Source organism: Jaculus jaculus, chromosome 8 (assembly GCF_020740685.1).
Source record: "Jaculus jaculus isolate mJacJac1 chromosome 8, mJacJac1.mat.Y.cur, whole genome shotgun sequence".
Lineage (NCBI taxonomy): Eukaryota > Metazoa > Chordata > Mammalia > Rodentia > Dipodidae > Jaculus > Jaculus jaculus.
The window spans coordinates 141773503-141796814 of record NC_059109.1 but is presented as its reverse complement, the minus strand read 5'-3'; the positions used below and the strand labels follow the sequence as shown (position 1 = coordinate 141796814).

Here is a 23312-nt window from a genome sequence, read left to right as displayed (position 1 = left end):
GTTTGTAGTACCCAGAGACAAAGCACAAATACCTAGAGGCTCCTGTGTGGCATACCCTCCCAGTACAAAGGCACAAAAATACAGCTACCCACTACGGATTTGCCTAGGTGAGTGATCACCAGTGAGACCTTAGAACACCAACTGCAAGCACTGTAGCACAACACTGGAGGGGCACATGCCTCTCCAAGCTCCACATCAGAAAATGGAATCTATCTCCTCCCCTCCTTCTCTCCTTCCTTCTTCTCTGAACACCACCACAGGGCTGGGCTGGGAACTGTGCTGGGAAGCCAGCAGGCCAAGGGACCAGGCCAGCTGGCAGGTCCTAGAAGCCTCCTTCCCAGTGGGCAGGACTGACTGAAACCCCTGCTAGAAGTCTGTCAGTGGGGACCATACCTCCCCTCCACCCTGCAGCTGCCTGTACACTGAGAGTCCATCAAGGTCATCAACATGTGGCCACAAGGCACCAAACAAGTCAGTGAAAAGAAGAATATCTGGGCAAGTTGGGGTATATATATGACTAAAGAGGGTGAGGGCTCTGAACTCCTAAAGGAAGGCATTTTAGATTCAAAGATATCAGAGATGTACCTGAGAGGTTTATATGCAAAGGGGGCCAACAAGAACCCTGTTTCTCTTTGTTGTGTGTTGGGGGATGGGCAGGGGCTACTGTGGGCCAATCCATTGACCACACAAGAGAGTGTGTGGCTGCTCTCACAGGTGCAAGCTTGGGAAATGGTGCTGTTCTGCCAAAATGCCTACATCCAGAAGGCTGGCATCCAAAGCCAGGGTGGATAGAGTGACTCTAGAGAACTAGCAGTGGTCACTGTTCCTGCAGCCAGATTCCAATGCTTTGACTTTCTTTCCCAGAATCCAGTTCCAGGAGGCCCTCCACAATGCAGGTTGCTGGGTGCCCAGAGTCCTCCAACAATGGACGCTACGCCTTCCCCACTGACATGGGTGCTAAACTGTCCCAATGGCATCCAGCCCACACTACCTTTCCTGAGCAACTGCCTGTGCTCCATATGCTCTTCTAACTGTGTACTCCATGATCTGTGCTGTAGGGCTGATTGGCAACATGACTGTCATCTGCGTGATCCTGAGAGTTCCCAAGATGAAGACAGTGACCAATGTGTTTGTCCTAAACTTGACCGTTGTTAATGGGCTCTTCATGCTGGTGCTGCCAGCCAGTATTACTGAGCACATGCTACAGTGCTGGCCCTTCAGGGAGCCATCCTGAAAGCTGGTACTGGACACTGACCACAATAACATTTTCTCCAGCATCTATTTACTGGCTATAATGAGTGTGGACCATTACCTGGTAGTGCTGGCCACTGTGCAATCCCGCCACCTGCCCAGGTGCACCCAGAGGGGGACAAAGGTCACCAGTTTGTGTCTAGCTGAGTGTCACCATCCTGGTTCTGCCCTTCTTCTCCTTTGCTCACATCTACAGCAATGAGCTGCAGGCACCCAGTTGTGGGCTGAGCTTCCTGAGACCTGAGCTGGTCTGGTTCCAAGCCAGCCATATCTACATATTAGTGCTGGGCTCTGTGGTGCCTGTGTGCACCATTTGTGTGCTATATATGGACCTGCTGTGCAGGCTGCATGCCGTGAGGCTCCAGTCTGGTGTCAAGGCTCTGGGAAAGGCAAAGTGGAAAGTGACTGTCCTGGCCCTTGTGGTGTTGACTGTGTGCCTCCTCTGCTGGATGCTCTTCCACCTAGCTTCTATGCCTCTATAGTGGCCCTGACCACAGACATGCCCCAGACATCCCTGGTCATCAGTATCTCCTATGCCATCACCAGCCTCTGCTATGCCAACTCATGCCTCAACCTCTTGCTGTATGCCTTCCTAGACAACAATTTCCACAAGAATTTCCACACCACAGTGTTGCGTCAGAAGGCTTGAATGTCCCCATCACTCCTCCCCTCCCAAAACAGCAACTGTCCTGGCCAGGGCACATCCTGTCTCTTACCTATGTTCTCTACACAGATAGATACAAACCCTGAAAAGACAACCACAAAAACCCCCTTTCCATAGCTCTGCCACCTGGACATCCCTGGGAGAACAGCAGCAAGATATCAGTTCCTGACAACAAAGACCCTGAGCATGGTGACCCACAAAGGATAGACAAATAGACACCCCTTAGACAATCTCTTCTGCATCCTGGGCAGGCAGAACTTGAAGGTGTCAAAAGCATAGGCATATCAATAGTAAGGCCAAATGTTGCTGTGACTTGTGGCTTTAATACCAACAAGGTACCTCATGGCATATGTTGGCCCCCCACATCTACCATGTATTCCAGTTTGCCAAGGCACCTGGGCCCTCCCCTGAGTCATACAATTCTGTCCATGCCTCCAGTCATCCATGAATGATTTAAATGTCATTCTAGTGTCTTTCCTGGCCAATCATTGCCTATTGCTATGTAACAAAAAATTTAGAAGTTATAAAATAAATATTTTATTGCTAAGAATCCAAACCTGAGGATTGGCTTATTTAGTGGCTCTGGCTCAGCCTGTCATGGAATTTCAGGCAGAACACTGGTGAGGCCTGAGACCTTGGGATGCTAGACAAGGGCTGAGTGTCCTTTCCAAGAAGACCCTTTCCAAGAAGGCAGTTGGCAGAATACAGATGCCCTACAAGCTGCTGGAATGTCCTCACAACAGGGTGCTGAGGGATCTGAGAGAGCCAACTCTGGACACCTTGTGTGATCTAGGCTCAGAAGCCAATCTCATCCCTTTAAAGAGAAATCACTAAGTAAAGCCTATATTGAGGGCTGAGGGTACTTTTTAAACTACCACCTATACCCACAGCTCTATCAGGAAGGACAAGATGCCCCTGCCTATTTCCTTACTAAAGTCACACTTCAGCAAAGCCTCATCATCTCATGCTGCTCCTGGGCATGAGAACCCCTTCAGGACAAGAGCCCCTTTAAGACAGATGCAGCTGAGGCACTATTTCAGTTCCCAGAGCTGTGACCTAAGCCACAGAGGTGATCAAACCTCGTGTACAGTGTGATGAATGTGGGAAGGAGGAACAAGCCCAGCAGAGTTTGAGTGAGTATGAAGTACAACAGAGAAACACACTGTTGAGTAGACAAGGCTTAGGGAGAGCCAGGCACTCTTATGGTTGGCCTCCCAACTGGCTCTGGCTTGCCCTCTGGCCCCAGGAGGACATCTCCACAGAAGGGCAGATGCCAACTGAGTTTCCTCTGAAGACTTTAGACCATTGTCCCCATCCATAGCCCACCAAGGGGATTAGTTTCCCTCCCCTGTGGTTCCCTAGCATACCATGAAGCACCAAGACAGAGGCAGGGCCAGTAAGACCAGGGACAAAGTGAGGGGTGCTCCTTGCCAGGGTCCTGCTTGAGCTAGCCCTGCCTCCTACCACACGCCTAATTCTGGGGAGGGAGTTCATGATGCCAAGATCCCACACTCTGGCTTCTGTCCTCTTGGTTCCCAGATCTCACTGTCATTGCCACTGCAGGCCCTCAGGGACTTCATTGCCCTACAGTGGGCCACAGCAACCCCCCCCCCGTAGAAAGAATACAAAGCAGTCAGTGAACTCAAGCTTTCTTGCAGCCCTTCTTGGCCCTGACTCCCACCCTATACCCCTGCCTGTCCCAGAACCCCATGAAGGAGATTCTACAGTTCCCTTTGCACAAAGAAGAAAACTGAGGCTCAGAGAAACCAGATTTTACAAAGCCCAACAGTGAATGAAAGTAGAGTTGGGGATGGGGATGGGCAGAATGAGGAGGGAATGGAGGAAGCCTATGGTCCTTGAGAGACTGGGAGCAATGCTCACCTCCAATGCTCTTCTCCTTCTAGTCAGCTTCCTGGCAGACAATGGTGGTGGTGTTGGCCTGTGACATATAACCCACACAGCAGAGGGTGAGCAGCCCAGAATCCCACACATGAGTCTCTCCACCAGTGCCACACCATCTTCAGGGAGCCAAGGCATGTAAGTGCCTTGGGAAGGGGGCAAATTTTCCCAGTGATGAATTGTTGTTTACTATTTATATGTACCCCAGAATTTACATGCTGAAGTCCTATCCCACAGTGTGATGGCATTGGGAGGTAAGTAAGTTTGAGAGGCAAGCAGGTCATGAGGATGGTAGTGCACACCTTTAATCCCAACACTCACAAGGCAAAGGTAGGAGGACCATTGTGAGTTTGAGGCCAGCCTGAGACTCCATAGTGAATTCCAGGTCAGCCTGGGCTAGAGTGAGATCCTACTTCAAAAAACCAAAAATGTGGGGGGGGGGGGTTGGAGAGATGGCTTAGTAGCTAAGGCACTTACCTGCAAAGCCTAAGCACCCAGGTTCAATTCCCTAGTAGCCACATAAGCCAGATACACAGGATAGCGCATGTGTCTGGAGTTCTTTTGCAGTGGCTAGAGGGCCTGGTGTACTCCTCCCCCTCTCTCATCTCTCAAATAAATAAATAAATAAAATATTTTATTTGCAAGGAAAGAGAAAATATGAATGGGCATACCAGGGCCTCTTGCCACTGCAAACAAACTCTAGATGCATGTGCCACTTTGTGCATTTAGCTTTATGTGGGTACTTGAGAATAAAACCTAGGTCATCAGGCTTTGCAAGCAACTGCTGAGCCATCTCTCCAGCCCCCAGGATTCGTGCTCTTACTGAGAGAACATGTGCAGCCCAGTACTCTCTTTCCATCAAGTAAGGGTGAAGTAAGAAAACAGCCTACAGAACCCAGCCCACCATACCTTCTGCCTGGACTGCAGCCTCCAGACGTGTGAAAAATCAATGTCTGTTGTTTTACAAGCTTCCATTCAAAGCACCTGTAATAGCAGCCAGAGCTGAGTGTCTATCATTAAAACATACAAAACCATGGGGCTGGAGAGATGGCATAATGATTAAGGCACTTGCGTGCAAGGCCAAAGGACCTCAGTTTGATTGCCCAAGACCCACATAAGCCAGATGCACAAGATGGTGCATGCATCTGGAGTTTGTTTGCAGTGGCTGGAAGCCCTGACACACCCATTCTCTCTCCCTCTATCCATCTCTCAAATAAATAAATAAAATAAAAATACAATTTAAAAAACATACAAAATCAAACATTGACACACCAACCTTGGAAGCAAGGCTTTTGGTTCACACTCCTCCAAACTCTTCTGACAGGATCATCTGATTGAGGGCCAATTTGAGCCAATTTGGACCCACATGAACCAGGAGGAGAGTCTCTATGGCATAGGGTTGCTCAGCCACCAGAGGGGAGCATCACCAAAACTCCCCTCACATCTGCTCAAGCGATTTGAGTCTTTAAATGAGGTGAAGAGAGGCCTGCAGGCTAGAGGAGGGGCATCCACTTGTTGACCCAAGGGGTGAGGAGGGGCCACTTATTGTCTGGGAGAAGGGAAGGCAGCAGCTTCTGCAACACTGTAAACTAGTTTCCTTCTCACCAAGTCAAAACCTTCATACAGACCCTCCACTAAGGGTAGGATAGGTAAGAGAATTCATCAGCCTGGGCCTACAGCTCCTCCTAACATGTGCCAATCCCGGGAAAGTTACTACATCCAAATGCCAGTACCTATATGTACCAGAAACACCTGTTCTACAGAGCACATCAGTCAGTGGATAACTGTTTATTATGGACCTCCTGCATTAGCCCAGAGGAAGGTTCAGGGCTGGCTACATGCATGGAAATGACACTTGTTGCATGCATAAATACATGAAGGTATACACATTCATAAGGTTTCCAGCCTTGACAAGAAAACACTGCAGCTGCGTGGTTTCCACCCAGGCATTACAGAAAGACCTGGCCTCCCCAGGATCACTACAAAGGCCAGAGTTCCCTGAAGCAGTAGCTAGTCCAGGCTCTACATTGCCTGAAGTCATCCTATCAAAGTCTCAGTGAAAGAGTAGTTTCTCCAAGGTTGTGAATATTTTGGTAGCTAATGAGAAGTACAGTATTTGCAAAGGTTCTGATTCTCTGAGCCACCACAACAGGGTGTTATGGTTCAGAGGCTCTTCCAATGTCCTTGATGTCCTGATGGTCCTTGCAGCTTGGCTCAAACAAGTTCTATAAGGCCTCAGGCCTCACATCACTCTTCATGTGAAGCCAATCTCCAATTCAGCAGCTAGCTCAGGGCTAACTCAGATATGTCCTGAAACCTATAAATAAAGCAGGTGTCACTATGGGTGCAGATTAGAACACATCCTAATTGCTACCCTCCTCAGGCCACCAGGTATGCTCCCAGTGGCACCGCTGCTGACCTCTAATGACAACCAAATGATTCTCCGTGCAGCAGAGCCATGGGAGGCTATGGACAGAGCATATTCTCTTGCCCTGCCCTGACCAGGTAGTCAAGATCAGCACACAAGGCTTCCCCTTTGTAAACAGCCTACAGAAGCCACGTAGCAGCTCCTTCCTGGGCACCCCACACACACCCAGAAGCAAGGATCACCAAGTGATCTATGGCATAAGAGTCGATGGTACTTTTAGAGGCAAAGGGAACATCCCCTTTTGGCCTCCTGAAGGAAAGGTGGCCCAGATTTGAAGGGAGCCAGTCAGGCAGAGTAGGCAGTCACAGGACTAGGGCAAGTCCTCTCCACAGTCTGAACAATGCAAGATAGATAGAACCTTCAGAATGCAGCCATTTCAGAATGCACTGAAGGCCTCCATCAAAGGATGGATTGCCCAATGATTATCTCTCCTCTAGTAACCTGGTTGCACCACTGATGTAAGAACAGGCAGATGCTCCAAGGCAGCTCTGAGCTTAGGGCCAGTCCCACTCCAGAAAAGTGTTGCTCACTATACCAAGCATGTCCAGCAGCCCTTGGGGAACATCATAAGGCTGTGCTTGGACCAGCACAAACACAGCAACAGCACACAGCATGTGGCAGGCATGTGAAACTTCAGGTTGAGGCCACTCAGATCCAGGTTCAGCTCTCCCAGAAGGGAGAGGCTAAGGCAGAGTCAGATGAAACATGGAGTACATAGGTGACCAATCAGGCATGTCAGCCATGCCATAGATGCTTCCAGGCAGTAACCTTGTATCTTCTTTGGTCCTACCACAAGAGGAAATCTTAGTCTGACAGAGGTTACAGAAGCCACTCCAATGCTTTGACCTATCCCATGGTGTTATAAGGTCCTCCTCTAGGATCAAGTATCCTGGGCCAAAGGGAAAGCCATCCAAGGTTAGTGATGCTCAGGGTTATCCTAGAGAGCAGTGACCTGTGTGAGTTCTGTGTTGGGTGTGGATGGGCTCTGTGGGCTGACAGGCACCATAGGTAGGTCCACGCCTAGTCATGCCGGCCGTGGTACTGTCTCAGAGGTCTTGCAGGCAAGGCCCACATCCTTAGCAATACTGCGCACACGGTCAGACACCTGCATCTCCCGGTGCAGGGCCGATGCACAGCAGAACTTTCGGAAGCAGGCCTTGAAGTTCTCATCCAGAAAAGCATAGAGAATGGGGTTGAGACAGCTGTTGACATAACCCAGGGCTGTGCAGAAGCGCAGGATAGCCACTGCAGTCTCACTGCCTGGCTGGACACCCAGCCCTTGGACCAGCACAAAGACCTGAACAGGTGTCCAGCAGCCCACAAACACAACCACCACTACCAGTACCAGCCTTGTGATGCGCCTCAGGTTTCGGTCCTTCTCTCGGGAGCCTGAGAGCAGACGAACACCACGGAGCCGCCTGATCATGAGGCTATAGCAGATGGAGATGATCAACACAGGGATGATGAAAGAAAAGAGGAAGATGCAGATGGCAAATACAGGGCCCCAATAGTCCAGGGGGGCAGGGATCTCCACCAAACACTCAATCTCTGCAAAAGAGAAATGGTATCAGAGGGGCCACCAAGAGCCATGGGAACCTAGTTGGAAAGGAAGGATCACCTACTCACCTTCATCCTCCACCTGTGCTGAGCCCATGATGGCAACAGGAACACCAACAACAGAGGCCAAAGCCCAAATGGCCACATTGACAGCCTGTGCTTTGCTGGATGTCCGGACATCAAGGGCACGGATAGGGTGGCAGATGGCCACATAGCGGTCCACACTCATAGCAGTCAACGTGAAGATGCTGGTGAACATGTTGTAATAGTCAATAGCAATGACTGTCTTGCACAAGGCATTCCCAAATGGCCAGAAGCCCAGCAGGATGTCTGTGCCCTGGAAGGGTAGTGTCAGTAAGACCAGAGTGTCAGCCAAGGCCAGGTTAAAGATGTAAATGTTGGTAGCTGTCTTCATCTTGGTGTGCCTACAGAGGACAGGAAGAAAGAAAGCTCCATTCAACCATTCTAGCTTAACCTGCTAGTTTTGGCACAAGGGATTCATCTTGTTGGTTACCATGAGGGGCACCAGCTATAAGTTTCTAATACCAGAGTCACCAAGGACGTATGTTAAATGGCAGATCCTGGACCTCACCCAAGGCCCAATGTGTCAAGTTTGGGAACAGAGCCTGGGGAAAAAAAAAAACTTTAACAAGCTCCTCAAGCAAGCTTTGACATCCACAAAAGGATTCCAAGACTTAAAGACAAAACTTCTCTGGAAAAGTTGGGGCCAAATCACAATTTTGATTTGCACATGAACAAAAAGGGAAGAATGAAAAGAGAAATAACTTGTCTCCTCTCCTGAGTTTCCCTTCAGAGTCTTCTCAGACTCAGCTTGAGGCCCTGTAGCTATCAGATGTTTTGAAGAGCTCTATCTATAAAAGCTTATCAAAGGCCTTCTAAATACACACAGTTGTCTAGTAAGGGAAACAGGAAATGACGCCATGAACAGGATGGATGCTATAGGGCCTGATTGTATCCAAGCTCCTGAAATAGTGCTAGGAACATTGTAAGGGATTGATAAGTATTTGTGGAATGAGTTATTGCTTATGATAGTGGTAGGGAAGAGTTATGATATTGGTAATAGTGATTGACAGTGATTAATGATGGTGGTAATGATGGTGTGATGGCAACACTAAAAATGCTAATATTCCATGTCAATTTAGTTGCTGTATCAGTTACCTTCTCAACCAAAATACTGACAAAAATCATTTTAAGAAGGGTTTATTTCAGCTTCCAGTTCCAGGTTATATTCTAGTATTATAGGGAAGGCATGGAAACAGGAACTTAAGGCAGGTGGTCACATTCAGCCCACAATGAAGCAGAGAGTAATGAATACTAAATGTTCAGTTAGATTTCTTCTTTTTTTTAATTTTTTTTTATTTATTTATTTATTTATTTATTTATTTATTTATTTATTTATTTGAGAGCCACAAACAGAGAGAGAAAGAGGTAGAGAGAGAGAGAGAATGGGCACACCAGGGCCTCCAGCCACTGCAAACGAACTCCAGATGCATACACCCCCTTGTGCATCTGGCTAACATGGGTCCTGGAGAATCGAGCCTTGAACCGGGGTCCTTAGGCTTCACAGGCAAGCATTTAACCACTAAGCCATCTCTCCAGCCCATATTTCTTCTTTTTTAAATATTTATTTAGTTAGTTACTTATTTATTTGTTTGTTTGAGAGAAAAAAATGGTAGCACGAGGGTCTCTAGCTACTGCAAACAAATTCCAGATGCATGTGCCACCTTGTGTATTTGCATTTATGTGGGTACTAGGGAATCAGACCTGGGTCCTTAGGCTTCATAGGCAAATGCCTTAACCACTAAGCCATCTCTCCAGCCCAGCTTTATCCTTTTAAAAATATATATATTATATGTATATGAAAGAGGCAGATAGAGAAAGAGAGAATGGGCACACCAAGGCCTTCAGCCCCTGCAACAGAACTCTAGACACATGCACCACCTTGTGTATATGACTTACATGGGTCCTGGCAAATCAAACCTAGGTCCTTTGCTTTGCAGGCAAATGCCTTAACTGCTAAGTTATCTCTCCAGACCTTTTTTAAAAATATTATTTATTGATTTGAGAGATAAAGAGGCAGATAGAGAGAAGGCTTTCTCCTTTTTATAGAGTCCCAACCCATGGGATGATGCCACCTACAGTTAGAGTGGGTCCTCCACTTCAAGTAATCTAATCTAGAAAATCTCTCACCACATGACCAGAGATTTGTTTCCATGGTGATCTAAACCATGTCAAATTGACAACCACAGAAGATTAGCCATTACAAGTCCACTCCTTGTCATCTTGACATTCAAGTATATGCTTTTTTTGGCTTTTCAAGGTAGTGTCTTACTCTAGCCCAGGCAAACAGTTTTTTTAATTTTTATTATTTTATTCTGTTTTTTGTTTTTGTTTTTGAGGTAGGGTCTTACTCTGGTCCAGGCTAACCTGGAATTCACTATGGAGTCTCAGGGTGGCCTTGAACTCATGGCAATCTTCCTACCTCTGCCTCCCGAGTGCTGGGATTAAAGACATGCGCCACCATGCCCGGCTATTATTGTATTTATTAGAGAGAGACAGAGAGACAGAGAGACAGACAGAGAGAGAATGGGTGTACCAGAGCCACCAATCACCTCAAACAAACTCCAGGCACATGAGCCATTTTGCTCATCTGGCTTTAAATGGGTACTGGGGAATCAAACCTGGGTCCTTTGGCTTTGCAGGCAAGCACCTTAACCACTAAGCAATCTCTCCAACCCTCAAACAAACACTTTCAAGAAAATTATTTATTTATTTGCTCACAAGAGTGTGAGGGAGGGAAAATAAAAACAGAGAGAGAAAACTGGGCATGGTGGTGCATGCCTTTAATCCCAGCACTCGGGAGGCAGAGGTTGCAGTATAGCCGTGAGTTCAAGGCCACCCTGGGTCTACATAGTGAATTCCAGGTCTGCATAGTGAATTCCAGGTCAACCTGGGCTAGAGTAAGATCCTGCCTTGAAAAAAAAAGAAAGAGAGAGACAGAGAGAGAATAGACACACCAGGGCTTTTTTGTAGCTGCTAACGAACTCCAGATGGACACATGTACCACTTTGTGCTTCTGTCTTTATGTGGGAAATGGAGAAGCAAACTGGACTGGTAGGTTTTGCAAGCAAGAACCTTTAACTGCTGAGCCAACTCTCCAGGCCTTAAAAATACATTTGGGAGAGGGGATTGAGGTAGGGCCTCACTCTAACCCAGGCTAACCTGGAATTCACTATGTAGTCTCTGGGTGGCCTTGAACTCATGGTGATCCTCTGCCTCCCAAGTACTGGGATTAAGGCATGCGCCACCACGCCTGGCTACATCAAAATACAAGAGAGACTGATTGAGAGGGGGAGGGGATATGATGGAGAGTGGAGTTGTGAAGGGGAAAGTGAGGGAGGAGGAAATTATCATGATTTATTGTCTATAATTATGGAAGTTGTCAATAATAAAAAATTAAAATTAAAAAATATACTTTTAAGCCATAAACGTCGATCCCTTGTCTCCATACATTAATGACCATCTCATAATGCAAAATGCACTTAGTCTAATTTCAAAAGTCTCCACAGTCTTTAACAGTTTTAACATTGTTTAAAAAATGTAAGCATAGAGCCAGGCATGGTGGCGCATGCCTTTAATCTCAGCCCTTGGGAGACAGAGGTAAGAGAGTTCAAGGCCACTCTAAGAATACACTGTGAATTCCAGGTCAGCCTGTGCTAGAGACTCTACTTCAAAAAAATTTTTAAAATGTAAGCACAAAGTGTCTTGAGATTCAGGCAGACTCTTAAATGTGAACTCCTATAACAATGACTTACATACTTCCAAAATGCATCAGCATAAAGTAAGCATGCCAATCCAAAAGGGAAGAATGGGTGCATAGCAGAGAATGATCAGACCAGAGCAAGATCGAAACTCAGAAGGGCAAACACCAATTCCTAAAGCTCCATGTCTGGTATCTGGGACTCATGATTAAATCACTTGAGCTCCAAAGGATTTAAGTAGCTCCACCCCACAGCTGAGCCATGGTGCTCTCCCTCTCCTAGGCCAGACCTCCCCTGAGCTGGTGCTATACTCTCCTAGGCCAGACCTCCCCTGAGCTTGTGCTCTCCCTCTCCTAGGCCAGATCTCCCCTGAACCTGCAGCTTTTCTTGATAGATGTCTCACAGTCCTGGCATCCCAAACATACTGAGGTCTCCATTGGAATTTAGGGTTCATCTTTACAGTTTCACACAGGAGCCTCACAGTGCCTCTCTGTAGGGATGTTGACCTGCCTCCCATTGCTTAACTTCAGCAGTTCTCTGGAACAGTAGTGAAATACTTCATGGCTTCCTCAATCTTATGTCTTTCACTCTTCTAAAACCAAGGCTATGTAGGCAATACTACCAAGTTCTGCTACTAGATCAGGATGAAGCCTGGTGCCCATGGATCACATTGTAGCAGCCTTGATATGCTGACCTTCCAGGAGCACAGAACTCTTGCATTTTCCCTTTCAAAAGCATTCTTGCCTATCTTTCAGCTCTGTATTTTGTTTTCTCTCATTTTAGATCTGAATAAGAGCAATGCAGAGAAGCCAAACATCAGAAGGCTTTTCTGTCTTGAAAGTTCCTTCACCAAAACCAAACACAATAGTCCATTACTTTGTTTGTTTGTTTGTTTGTTTTCCAAGGTGGGATCTTGCTCTAGCCCAGGCTGACCTGGAATTCACTGTGTAGTCTCAGGGTGGCCTCAAACTCACAGGAATCCTCCTACCTCTGCCTCCCAAGTGCTGGGATTAAAGGTGTGTGTCACTATTCCCAGCTAAATAAAATATTTTTTAAAAAGTAATGGAGCCAGGCATGGTAGCACATGCCTTTAATCCCAGCACTTGGGAGGCAGAGGTAGGAGGATTCCTGTGAGTTTGAGGCCACCCTGAGACTACACAGTGAATTCCAGGTCAGCCTGGGCTAGAGTGAAACCCTACCTCGAAAAAAACAAAGTAAAAAAACATATTTTTTTTATTTATTTTAGAGAGTAAAAGGCAGGTAGAGAGAAAGAGAATGGACATACCAGGGCCTCCAGCCATTGCAAGGGAATTCCAGACATGTCTGCCACCTTTGCATCTGGAGAATCAAACCTGGATCCTTAGGCTTTGCAGGCAAGCACCCCAATTGCTGAGACATTTCTCCAGCCATCCATTACTTTTATTATTTATTTACTTATTTTGGTTTTTCAAGGGAGTGTCTCTCTCTAGCCCAGGTTGACCTGGAATTCACTATGTAGTCTCAGTGTGGCTCCGAATTCAGTGACCCTCCTACCTTTGCCTCCCAAGTGTTGGGATTAAAGGTGTGCACTGCCCTGCCTGGCTTCCATTAGTTTTAACTTCAACTTTTCTCTAGTTTTCAGAATATGGTCAGAATGCAGCCTGTTTCTTTGTCAGAATGTCATATGAATTGCCTGTATACCAGCTCCTGATTTATTTTAGTTTTTTCCTTTTGGAAGGTCATGAGTCAAGCCTCTATATTCCACATTTCTCTTGTCATTCTGGTTTTCCAAACTCCCATAAGAATGGCCCATTAAGCTCTACTTAAACATTGTAAGGTTTCCAAATTTCCAATCTCTGACTCATTCCTCAGTAGCAATTTTCTGCACCAGTTACCTTCTTGATGCTAAGACAAAATACCTGACAAAAGTCAGTTTAAGGAGCTAGGTGTAGTGGCATATGCTTTTATCCCAGCACTGGGAAGGCAGAGGTAGGAAGGAGGATTGCCATGAGTTCAAGGGCACCCTGAGACTACATAGTGAATTCCAGGTCAGCCTGGCCTAGAATAAGACTCTACCTCAAAACAACAACAGCAAAAAAAAGAAAGTTTTAGGAGGCAAGGGTTTATAGAGTCTTACAATCCTAGACTGTAGTCCACTGTAATAGGGAATACACTGTGGCAGGAGCTTGAGACAACTGGTCAAATTCAGTCCATAATGAGGAAATAGAGAGTGATGAATGCTTAACTAGCTTTTTCTTTTTCTTTTCTTCTTTTTTTTTTTAATGATAGAGATAGAGAATTGGCATGCCAGGACCTCTAGCCACTGCAATTTAACTCCAGATATGTGTGTCACCTTGTGCACGTGTGTGACTTTGTGTGCATGTGTCACTTTGTGCATCTGGTTTATGTGGGTTCTGGGGAGTTGAACCTGGGTCCTTAGGCTTTGAAGGCAAGCACCTTAACTGCTAAGCTTCTCTCCAGCCCTATCTTTTTTTTTTTTTTTTTTTTTTTTTTTTTTGATAGGGTCTCGCTCTAGCCCAGGCTGACCTGGAATTCATTGCATCATCTTAGGATGGTCTTGAACTCACAGAGATCCTCTTATCTCTGCCTCCTCAGGGCTGGGATTAAAGGTGTGCTCCACCATGCCTGGTAAGCTTTTATTTTTTTATGCAGTCCAGGAACCCAACCCATGGGAGGGTACTGCTTATAGTTAGGGTGGGTCCCCACACTTCAAGTATTCTAATCTAGAAAATCTCTCACAGAGCAGAAATTTGTTTCCATGGTGATTCTAAATCCTGTCAACTTGGCAACCAGAGAGCAGCCTTTACAGTTGCTATCAGGGAATTTGAGATTTAGTTTTGTCTTTTAGGAGAGTCTAAGTACAAAGAATTTAATTTCTTTTCTCTCTCTCTCTCTCTTGCGCGCGCGCTCTCTGTTATTTTTTAATATTTATTTATTTATTTATTTGCAAGCAGAGAGGACAGATGTGGGGGTGGGGGAAAGGGAGAGAATAGACACACCAGGGCCTCTAGAAGCTACAAATGAACTTCAGATGCATGCACTGCTTTGTGCGTCTGGCTTTAGGTGGGTATTGGGGAATCAAACCTGAGTCTTTAGGCTTTGCAGGTAAGTACATTAGCTACTAAGCCATCTCTCCAGCCCTTGCTTGTTTTTTGAGACAGGGCTATCCCTGTCTCCCAGGCTATCCAGAACTTACTATATTACAGACCAGGCTTGCCATGAACTCATGGCAATCCATATGTATCAGCCTCCCCAGTGCTGGGATTATAGGTGTGACCCACCAGACATAGCTGGGCCTTAATTTCCACAAATAATAATGAGAATAAGAATATCTGAGCCAAGCTTTTCATATAGATTTTATCTCATCTGAGATTCATAAAAATGTTAAATATCCACTCTGTAGAAGAGAAAGCTCAGGCTCAAAGGTTTTATGTAGTACTCTCAAAGTCTTAGAGCCAGTACAAAGTAAGCAGGGCTAAGACCAGGTGTTGGTACTGAGAATGCCATTGCTGCTAGACCACTGACTGTATGGCTTTTGCCTTTTGGAGCTGATTTTCAAGAGGAATGTGGAAGGATTGGAAACCTTGGTCTAAGAGATGCCTTGCAGTACTGTAAGTATAGCTTGATGGACTATTCTGGTCCGAGTTGAAAGACCTGAATGCAGTAAGAATGATGGACTATAAGGTTTGGCTTATGAGGGTGAGAAAGAGCTTTGCTTGGACTGGACTAGAAGCAGTTTGTGTGAGAGGCTTGTTGTTATGCCTGTGTTCTGAGAATTTGTGCAGGGTTGCATTGCATAGAAATGGACTGGTATGAGCAGAGGGATATGTAACAGAAAAGAAATCTTTGGGTCAAAACTTCTGCCCTTTCAGCTGCAATTGTATGAGAGATTCCAACCAGTGAGATTGGGCCAACTGACCTGCATTGGGCTGACAGAAGAATATAGACTCTTTTGAAGGAGACTGAGTGCTCAAGAAGTAGTATTGTATAGTATAAGAAATGCAGGACAGAGAGGGTCATTGAGGTCTTCTGTTTTGGAAATGGCCATGGGCAGTATGAAGCAGGGTTGCCTGCATGGAGATCTGATGGGGCCATGAGAATGAACTGTGGATTGCAGTGAAGACCCAGTGGAGATTCTGGGACCATGAGATGGCTGCTAAAGAAAGCTGCCAGCCCCAGATGAAGTTTTCCAGAACTGTGAGTAGCCTAGCTGGAAGGGTGGAATTGGAACTCCAGAGACTTGCTAATGGTTAGCATTATCAGATTTGGAGATTTGTCACTGACTAGAGTTGTTGGACTTGGAGCTACAGAGTTTGATGTCTTCCCTGTTTAAATTTTGTGTTGGTTGAATATTTCTTTGCTATGCCCAATGCCATATTTAGCAGTGTGTTTATTGTGTACCATTATGGGTTTGGGGGGGGAGGAATTTTTGGTATTATGGCTCAGTTAAAAGGCCTTGGATTATGAGGATGTTTGGACATCATTAGGATTGATTAAAATGTGGGGACTTTGAAAGTTGGATCTGAACGCATTACATTTTACATCATGGATGGTTTATGGGAGCCAGGGGTGGAATGTGGTGATTTGATTCAGGTGTCCCCCATAAACTTAGGTGTTCTGAATGCTAGGTTCCCAGCTGATGGAGATTTGGGAATTAGTGCTTCTTGGAGGCAGTGTGTTGTTGGGGTGGACTTATGGGTTTTATAGCCAGTTTCCCCTTCCCAGTGTTTGGCACATCTCCTGTTACTATTGTCCACCTTATATTGGCCAGGGGGTGATGTCTACTCTCTGCTCATGTCATCATTTTCCCTGCCATCATAGAGCTTCCCCTTTGAGAAAATAAACCCCTTTTCCCACAAGCTTCTCTTGGTCAGGTGACTTCTAACAGCAATGCAAACCTGACTGCAACACCAGGTATTTCTCTTAGCAGCCTCCCCATCCAAACATACTGTGTAACTGCACTGGTGGTATAGTGGTGAGCATAGCTGCCTTTTTTATTTTTACTTTTTTTATTTATTTGCAAGCAGAGAGAAAGAAGAGAGAGAATGGCATTCTAGGGCCTGTAGCCACTGCAAATAAACTCCAGATGCATGTGCTCCTTGCGTATCTGGCTTATGTGGGTCCTGGGGAATCAAATGTGGGTCCTTTGGCTTCACAGACTCCTTAACCACTAAGCCATCTCTCCAGCCCCCATAGCTGCCTTTTAAGTATACTGTATGTTGTCTCCTGAGCCAATGTGAGCAGAGCAGTTCCTGAGAATGTCATTCTCTAGGGACTGATGGTAGGCATGATGGCCTTCCTTGTCTGCTCTAGTTCAGAAAATGACTCTGAGAGTTTTAATGCTTCAGTACAGAGACAAGACTAGGAAAGAAGTGCTGATAACAGGAAAGGTTGATCAAGGTGCATAGACTGCCCTATGTGGTTATGTTTATGGCCCAAATCACCTCTGTCAGCCATGTGAAGCATGGAACAGTTTCCCCAGAGCCCTCTCCTGAAAGTCAGCACTGGAGAGGAAATAGCTAATCATCCTACCCCACTGTCTGACTATAAATCATATGCATGCACACACTTGTATGCACATGCACATGGTTATATGATCCATCTTCTTACTTTACAGATGGAAAAACAAAGACCTTGAGGAACAGAGTTTGCTCAGTCAGACATTCAGAGGATGGTATGGATGCAAGGTATGGACACCACACTGCCTCCAACCTATCTTCACAGTTATCCTCCTCTGACACCACCAAGGGAACCATGAGGTCTCCTTTTAAAGTGACCATTTTCTGAGTCAGTAGGATTATCCTGGATCAGTGAGGAACCTCACCCTGATTATTTACCATTCAGGCACTTCCCTATGACTTCCCAGTTCCTAAGAATTAAGTACTTCCCAATCTTGCACCCAAGGCTGCTGTCTCCAGCCCCCTTCATGATATCCCAAATAGAAGAGAACAGGGTCCATCATTTCTATACCCTACATGTCCATTGTATACTGCATGTACAACTTCCTTGCCCACCTAAATGCACCTCATACTTCCCCCAACAATGCCCTCACACTATCCCACCACCCCAACCAGCCAGCACTGCTGCCTTTTCTTTGGGCCCCAAGATTTCCTATCTCTGAGTGATAGCAGATGGAGAGGTTAAGCCACAGACATCTTTCATGAGCAGAAAGCCAGAGAGAAAGGGCTTCATGCCCATCCCAGTACCCACCCCTCTGTCTCTTTGCGGAATCTTGAGGTTACTATGTACATATGAGGTTATTGATATGGACAGTGTGGCACAGAGCTGGCTTCAGCTTGTACTAGGGTTCCTGATGGAGGTAACTCACATGGGCAGATAGGAAGGGCAAGAGTTAAGAATCCAATTTTAGGACCATCATAAGAGGAGGAAAAGATCATGACATCAAAAGAAAACAGAAGGAAGGGGATATGATGAATAATGGAGTTTCAAAGGGGAAAGTGGAGGGAGGGAGGGTATTACCATGGGATATTTTTTATAATCATGGAAGTTGTTAATAAAAATTTGGAAGAAAAAAAAAGAATCCAAATTTAGGATTGACCCTGATCCCTGGACAGAAAGGAAAGGAATCGAATGAGACAAGCAAGAAATCTCCATCTGCTCAGATCCATCCAAAACAACCTCCTGTTTCAGTTTCCCCCATCATAGCTCAGTGGAGCCCAGCCTACCTGAGGATGACGTACATGACGAGACAGTTCCCTAGCAGCCCACCGATGCACACAGTCAGGTAAAGCCCCACAATTGTGACTTTGAGGCCAAGAGGCAGAAAGGATCCATGGCTGGCATTGAGCAGCAGGTGGTCAGGCAAGGTTTCGTTCAGAAGGGACAGGTTGTTCTGAAAGTGGCTGCCATAAAAGACCTCCCAGAATGGGGCAGGAAAGAGGGACTCCATGCTGTTATACTGCAAAGCCACTCAGTACCGTACCTGGAACAGGGCATATAAACAAGTGACCACAGCACTGGATGTACCCCACAGAAGCCTGAGAACACAGCACAAGCAGCCCAGCAGGCACAAGCAGCCCAGCAGGCACATGCAACCCACCCATGAGAATCCACAGACAAAAGGCATACAGGCATACACATTTACACATGACTACACATATGGAGTTATGGACACACATACCCTGACAAGGACACCTCACATTGGGATTACAGGTTCACAAGGGAGCTACATGGAGGTTGCTACACAAGGACATATATCCACCCAAAGAGAATCAGGGATTCACAGCTACCATGTGTTCATGATGCAGACATGCACATACATGAATACAGAAATGCCCAAACCACCTTCATGCACACCAGGGAACAAGAGAGATCCAGATTCAACCAGAAATGTTTGGGGCTCAACCATTGCAGACAGCTTCCTCCACCCCTCCCAGCCCTTCCAGTAGTAGCGCCTTAAGCAGAGATTCTCTTACCTCTAGCAGTACAGGCCTGAACTGCCACAATCTCCTTAGAAGCCAGGCCAGAGGAGACGCTACTCCTCAGCAGAAAACCAGATAAGCAAGAGCACAGTGGTCTGAGCACTACTCTTCACCTCAGCTCAGAGTCTGCATGGACTATGCGGCTCCTGCTCCAAAGACACCCGGCTAGACGCAGCAGCCAGTGCGGCAGCCAGGAGCTGGGGGAGGGGCAGGAATCTACGTCTCCAAGAGGGAGGGGCTATGCAGACTGGAGGAGGGAAGCCATGGGAAGGAGTAGCACCCTCTCAGAGCACCCTGGGCCCCACATTAGGTAGAGAATATGAAGCAATGGACCCACACCCCAGACAGAGATGTGAAAGAGCAACAAGGACATCCACAGACACAAAAACTGAGACATGGATAGAACTCAGACACACATGAAAAGACACAGCCTCAGATGCACACAGAGACATGCTCACCCAAAGGCAGATGCTGGGTTCTAACATATGCAGATGCTGCTTTGGACAGCCTAGCCCAGATCAACTCTGCCTGGCCTCCTTGCCCAGAGCTGTGCCAAGCTAGGAGTACAGAGGGGATGAGCACAGCAGCAAGTAGCAATGCACTAACCCAAGTAGGGGCCTTGTTAATAGCAGAGATTGCTTTGTACTGAAGATTCAGTAATAGCCCTGCTCCTACTGTGTGCCTACTGTGTACCAAGTCCAACACAAACATGAGCTCATGAATCTCCACCACACATGACCAATGTCACCCACAAAACCTTCTCATGGATGACAGCCTGAAGCCGCTGAGGTCTGAAACCACCTGTCAAAATAGCAGAGATGGGAGAAGCCCAGGTCTGCTTGTTACGTAAAGCCATATCACAGGCACCTCTGGACAGCTGAGTCCCACAGATGGACCCTGAAACATACGCAGCTGATAGGCTTCTAAGGACCTGCCTACCTTTTTTTATTTTCCTAAGGTAGGGTCTTGCTCTAGCCCAAGCTGACCTGGAATTCATTATGTAGTCTGAAGCTGGCGTCAAACTCACAGTGATCCTCCTATCTCAGCCTTCCAAGTGCTGGGATTAAAGGTGTGTGCCACCACCACCACGCCAGGCTACAACCTGCCTTCTGGCCAGCACAGGGATCAAAACACACTGGGATGAAGCCAGGCATGGTGGTGCACGCCTTTAATCCCAACACTCAGGAAGCAGCAGTAGGAGGATTGCTGTGAGTTTGAGGCCACCTGAGGTTTCCAGGTCAGCCTGGGCTAGAGTGAGACCCTACCCTAAAAAAACAAAAACAAAACACTGAGATGAAAGATCACATGTGGGTGACCAAAGTACCAAGTCTCTAATAGCGATCCAGTCATGGGTTTATTCTTCCTTCCTGGACTGTGAGGGAGAGTCAGACCTCCCACACACAGCTAGACCTAACAACTTCTCCAAGGATGGGGACCTGGTTGCTTGGCAACTGGCAGCAGTGTTGCTAGGATACCTGTCCAACCAGTAAAGGCCAGAACAGACAGACACCCTAGGATTCAGCATCTCAAGCTATCTGCAAGGACTTGCCTGCACTTTCAGTACAGCTGAGAGTCCAGGGCACATAGGAACTCAAGGGACACATGAGAACATGTTCCTACGAACACACAAGAAAATATTCAGACAGTATGATACATGATGAGAGATGTACACAAGGACCACAAACCCACAAGATACATACATGCACATGAGCAGATACAAAACAGAATGTGAGAGCTAGGCGTGGTGGGCACACACCTTTAATCCTAGCACTCAGGAGGCAGAGATAGGAGGATCAGCATGAGTTCGAGGCCACTTGGAGACTACATAGTGAAATCCAGGTCAGCCTGAGCTAGAGTGAGACCTTACCTCGAAAAAAAAAGAGAGAGAGAGAGAGAATGTGAACTATGGTAGGAAGAGGAAGCAGATACAGAACAAAGCACTCAGGAACATACACACACACACACATATGCACACACTTCCCAGGAAAAGCTGGCCCCTGGCCTCTGAAACCCAGAGAGACAGGAACCAGGCAGGCTGACTCCTGGAGCCACTTCTCCCAACAACCTCAGAGTCCTCAACTGAGCTGCCTCTGCCTACCACCTAAAGCATCTCATTTCCAAATAGCTTTCAGGTACCTTCCAGACTAGACCCTAGACTGGGAGAAGAGATTCTATAAATACAATGAGGGAGAGTAGAACAAAGCCACAAATATGTCTCTTCATTTTTCACACATGGTCTTCATTTTGTTCCTGCCTCCTGTGTGCCTGATTTGCCACACATACATGGATCTCACCCACTTAGCCAGCTCTAGTCCTGCTTATCCTAAGAAGTTTTCCCTGCCCCACCCCTGATTCCAGGCTAGGAGCCTTTGGCCCAGCTACATGGCCTCAGCTACAATTCAGCCACCGTGCTTCCAGAGAGGCTTGATCTCTAGTCTCAGCAGAGATCTGGAAGTATGTGTCAACAGAGCCCAGTTCAGAACCTACATGTTGTCTCAGGTGGAAGGACAGACTTGGTTACCTGACAGATTGGTTTCCAGGATAAATAATAATAGTTCAGAGGAAACAGCTCAGGTATCCCTTGACCCCAGATAAGAATTCAGCAAGGCCGGGCGTTGGTGGTGCACGCCTTTAATTCCGGCACTCGGGAGGCAGAGGTAGGAGGATCACCATGAGTTCAAGGCTACCCTGAGACTACATAGTGAATTCCGGGTCAGTCTGGAATAGAGTGAGACCCTACCTCGAAAAAAAAAATAAATAAATAAAAATAAAAAATCATTAAAAAAAAAAAAGAATTCAGCAAGGATAAGCCACCTTTCCAAAGGAGCAGAGACAGAGCCAAATAGATATTATATGTATCATGAAAGAATTAGTAGAGGTCATGTTATATGAGTGTATTGAATATGCACAAAACATTCAGGTACAGTTGGATATGAATCTCCCACATATGATAGCACAGACTCATGTGCACAGATCACAGGTGAAGTTGCCAACGGCAGCATGTGAGCATTAGAGGCATCTGGGAAGACCTGCCCAGAATGAGTCCTGTATACACTGATGGGCAAAAACACTTTACCCTCTGTTGCAGCGAGCTTCACATTGCTGGAATGTACTTCCAAACCAGGCACAGTTTATGGAAGGCATCCTTTCCATTGGTTCAGTGTAAGTAGTTGAGTTGAGTAATCTTCCTTAACCATGGTAATAACTCCTTTAAAATAGCAACTTTAGCAATCATTCTTAGCATTAGTAACCTTAAACTTGTTGGAATGTTTCCAACTTTAAATCTTAAGTTTCTCAGTTCTATATCTTTAGCCAAACACAAAAGTCCATTACAAATTTAACCTTGATCAAATTAGCTGTTCATGGGCAGCAAAACTCAGCCAGCTCTTATGCCAATAGCCCCAGTTCCAACAAAGTTCTCTGCAGTCTTTCCTTCCCCTTAGAGTTCATAAGAAAAACCTCTAAATACAATTCTTTCTCTCTGAACTTAGCATTTTTAAACTCTCACTAGAATAGTCCATAAACCTTGGCTTACCAATCTGTTAGACATCTTTAGTTTCAACTACCAAGTCCATACCCATCCCTCTAGAACAAAAGTTCCAAAAGACCAAAATCAATATGGTCAGATTCATTATGCAGAACACCTCACTCCTGGTACCAATTCTTTTCCAGTCAACTTCACATTGCTGGGATGAACTTCCAAACCAGGCAAAGTTTGTGGGAGGAAGGTATTTATTTGAAGCTTACAGATCCATGGGACATTCTATAATGGCAGAAGAAGCTAGCCCCCTTTACACAGATCCATGCAGAGAGAAAGACCATCATCAGTACCACAAGCAAGCACACTCCAGAAAACCTCAGGCAGAGCTCAAGCTCTCTGCATAGCTTTAGGCTCCTGGAATTCCAAATCTACCCCCAAATACCCCTTAGGACTGGACCCTAGTATCCACCCACAGTGACATCTCCAGCCAGGCAGCTAGAAATCCAAGAGGCTTTAATAAAATTGTATCTAGGGATGGAGAGTGACTTGGTGGTTAAGGCACTTGCCTGCAAGGCCTAAGGATCCAGGTTTTATTGCCCAGAACCCACATAAGCCAGATGCACAAGGTGATGCATGCACCTGGAGTTCATTTGCAGTGGGCATCAAGGCCCTGGTGTGCCTATTCTTTCTCTCTCTCTCTCTCTGCCTCTTTCTCTTTCTCTAATAAATAAATAAAATAATGTAAAAAAATTAAAAATCTATCCAGCCGGGCGTGGTGGCGCACGCCTTTAATCCCAGCACTCGGGAG

The 23312-nt window shown here is 46.3% G+C and overlaps 2 protein-coding genes across 5 annotated transcripts in view; one reads left to right on the top strand and one right to left on the bottom strand.

Annotated features, from left to right (window-relative positions):
* Nucleotides 1-890: 890 nt before the first annotated feature.
* Npbwr2 (neuropeptides B and W receptor 2) lies at nt 891-1900 on the top strand. The gene is given in 4 exon segments (XM_004673226.1): nt 891-1026; nt 1029-1392; nt 1394-1721; nt 1724-1900. Coding segments are annotated over 4 exon segments (1005 nt in total).
* A 3686-nt stretch (nt 1901-5586) lies between these two features.
* Nucleotides 5587-23312, bottom strand: part of Oprl1 (opioid related nociceptin receptor 1) — a 28351-nt gene continuing 10625 nt past the window's right edge. For 2 of the 4 annotated variants that reach the window (XM_045157523.1, XM_045157522.1), the window contains exons 2-3: nt 7869-8224; nt 5587-7790 (exon numbers count right to left, since the gene is read on the bottom strand). In XM_045157523.1, the coding sequence (XP_045013458.1) occupies nt 7267-7790; nt 7869-8214 (870 nt within the window). In that variant the 5' untranslated portion in view covers nt 8215-8224 and the 3' untranslated portion in view covers nt 5587-7266. Of the gene's footprint in view, nt 7791-7868; nt 8225-18267; nt 18525-19017; nt 19218-23312 lie in introns of those variants that run through there. The other 2 variants (XM_045157524.1, XM_004669531.2) reach the window with 2 other exon arrangements.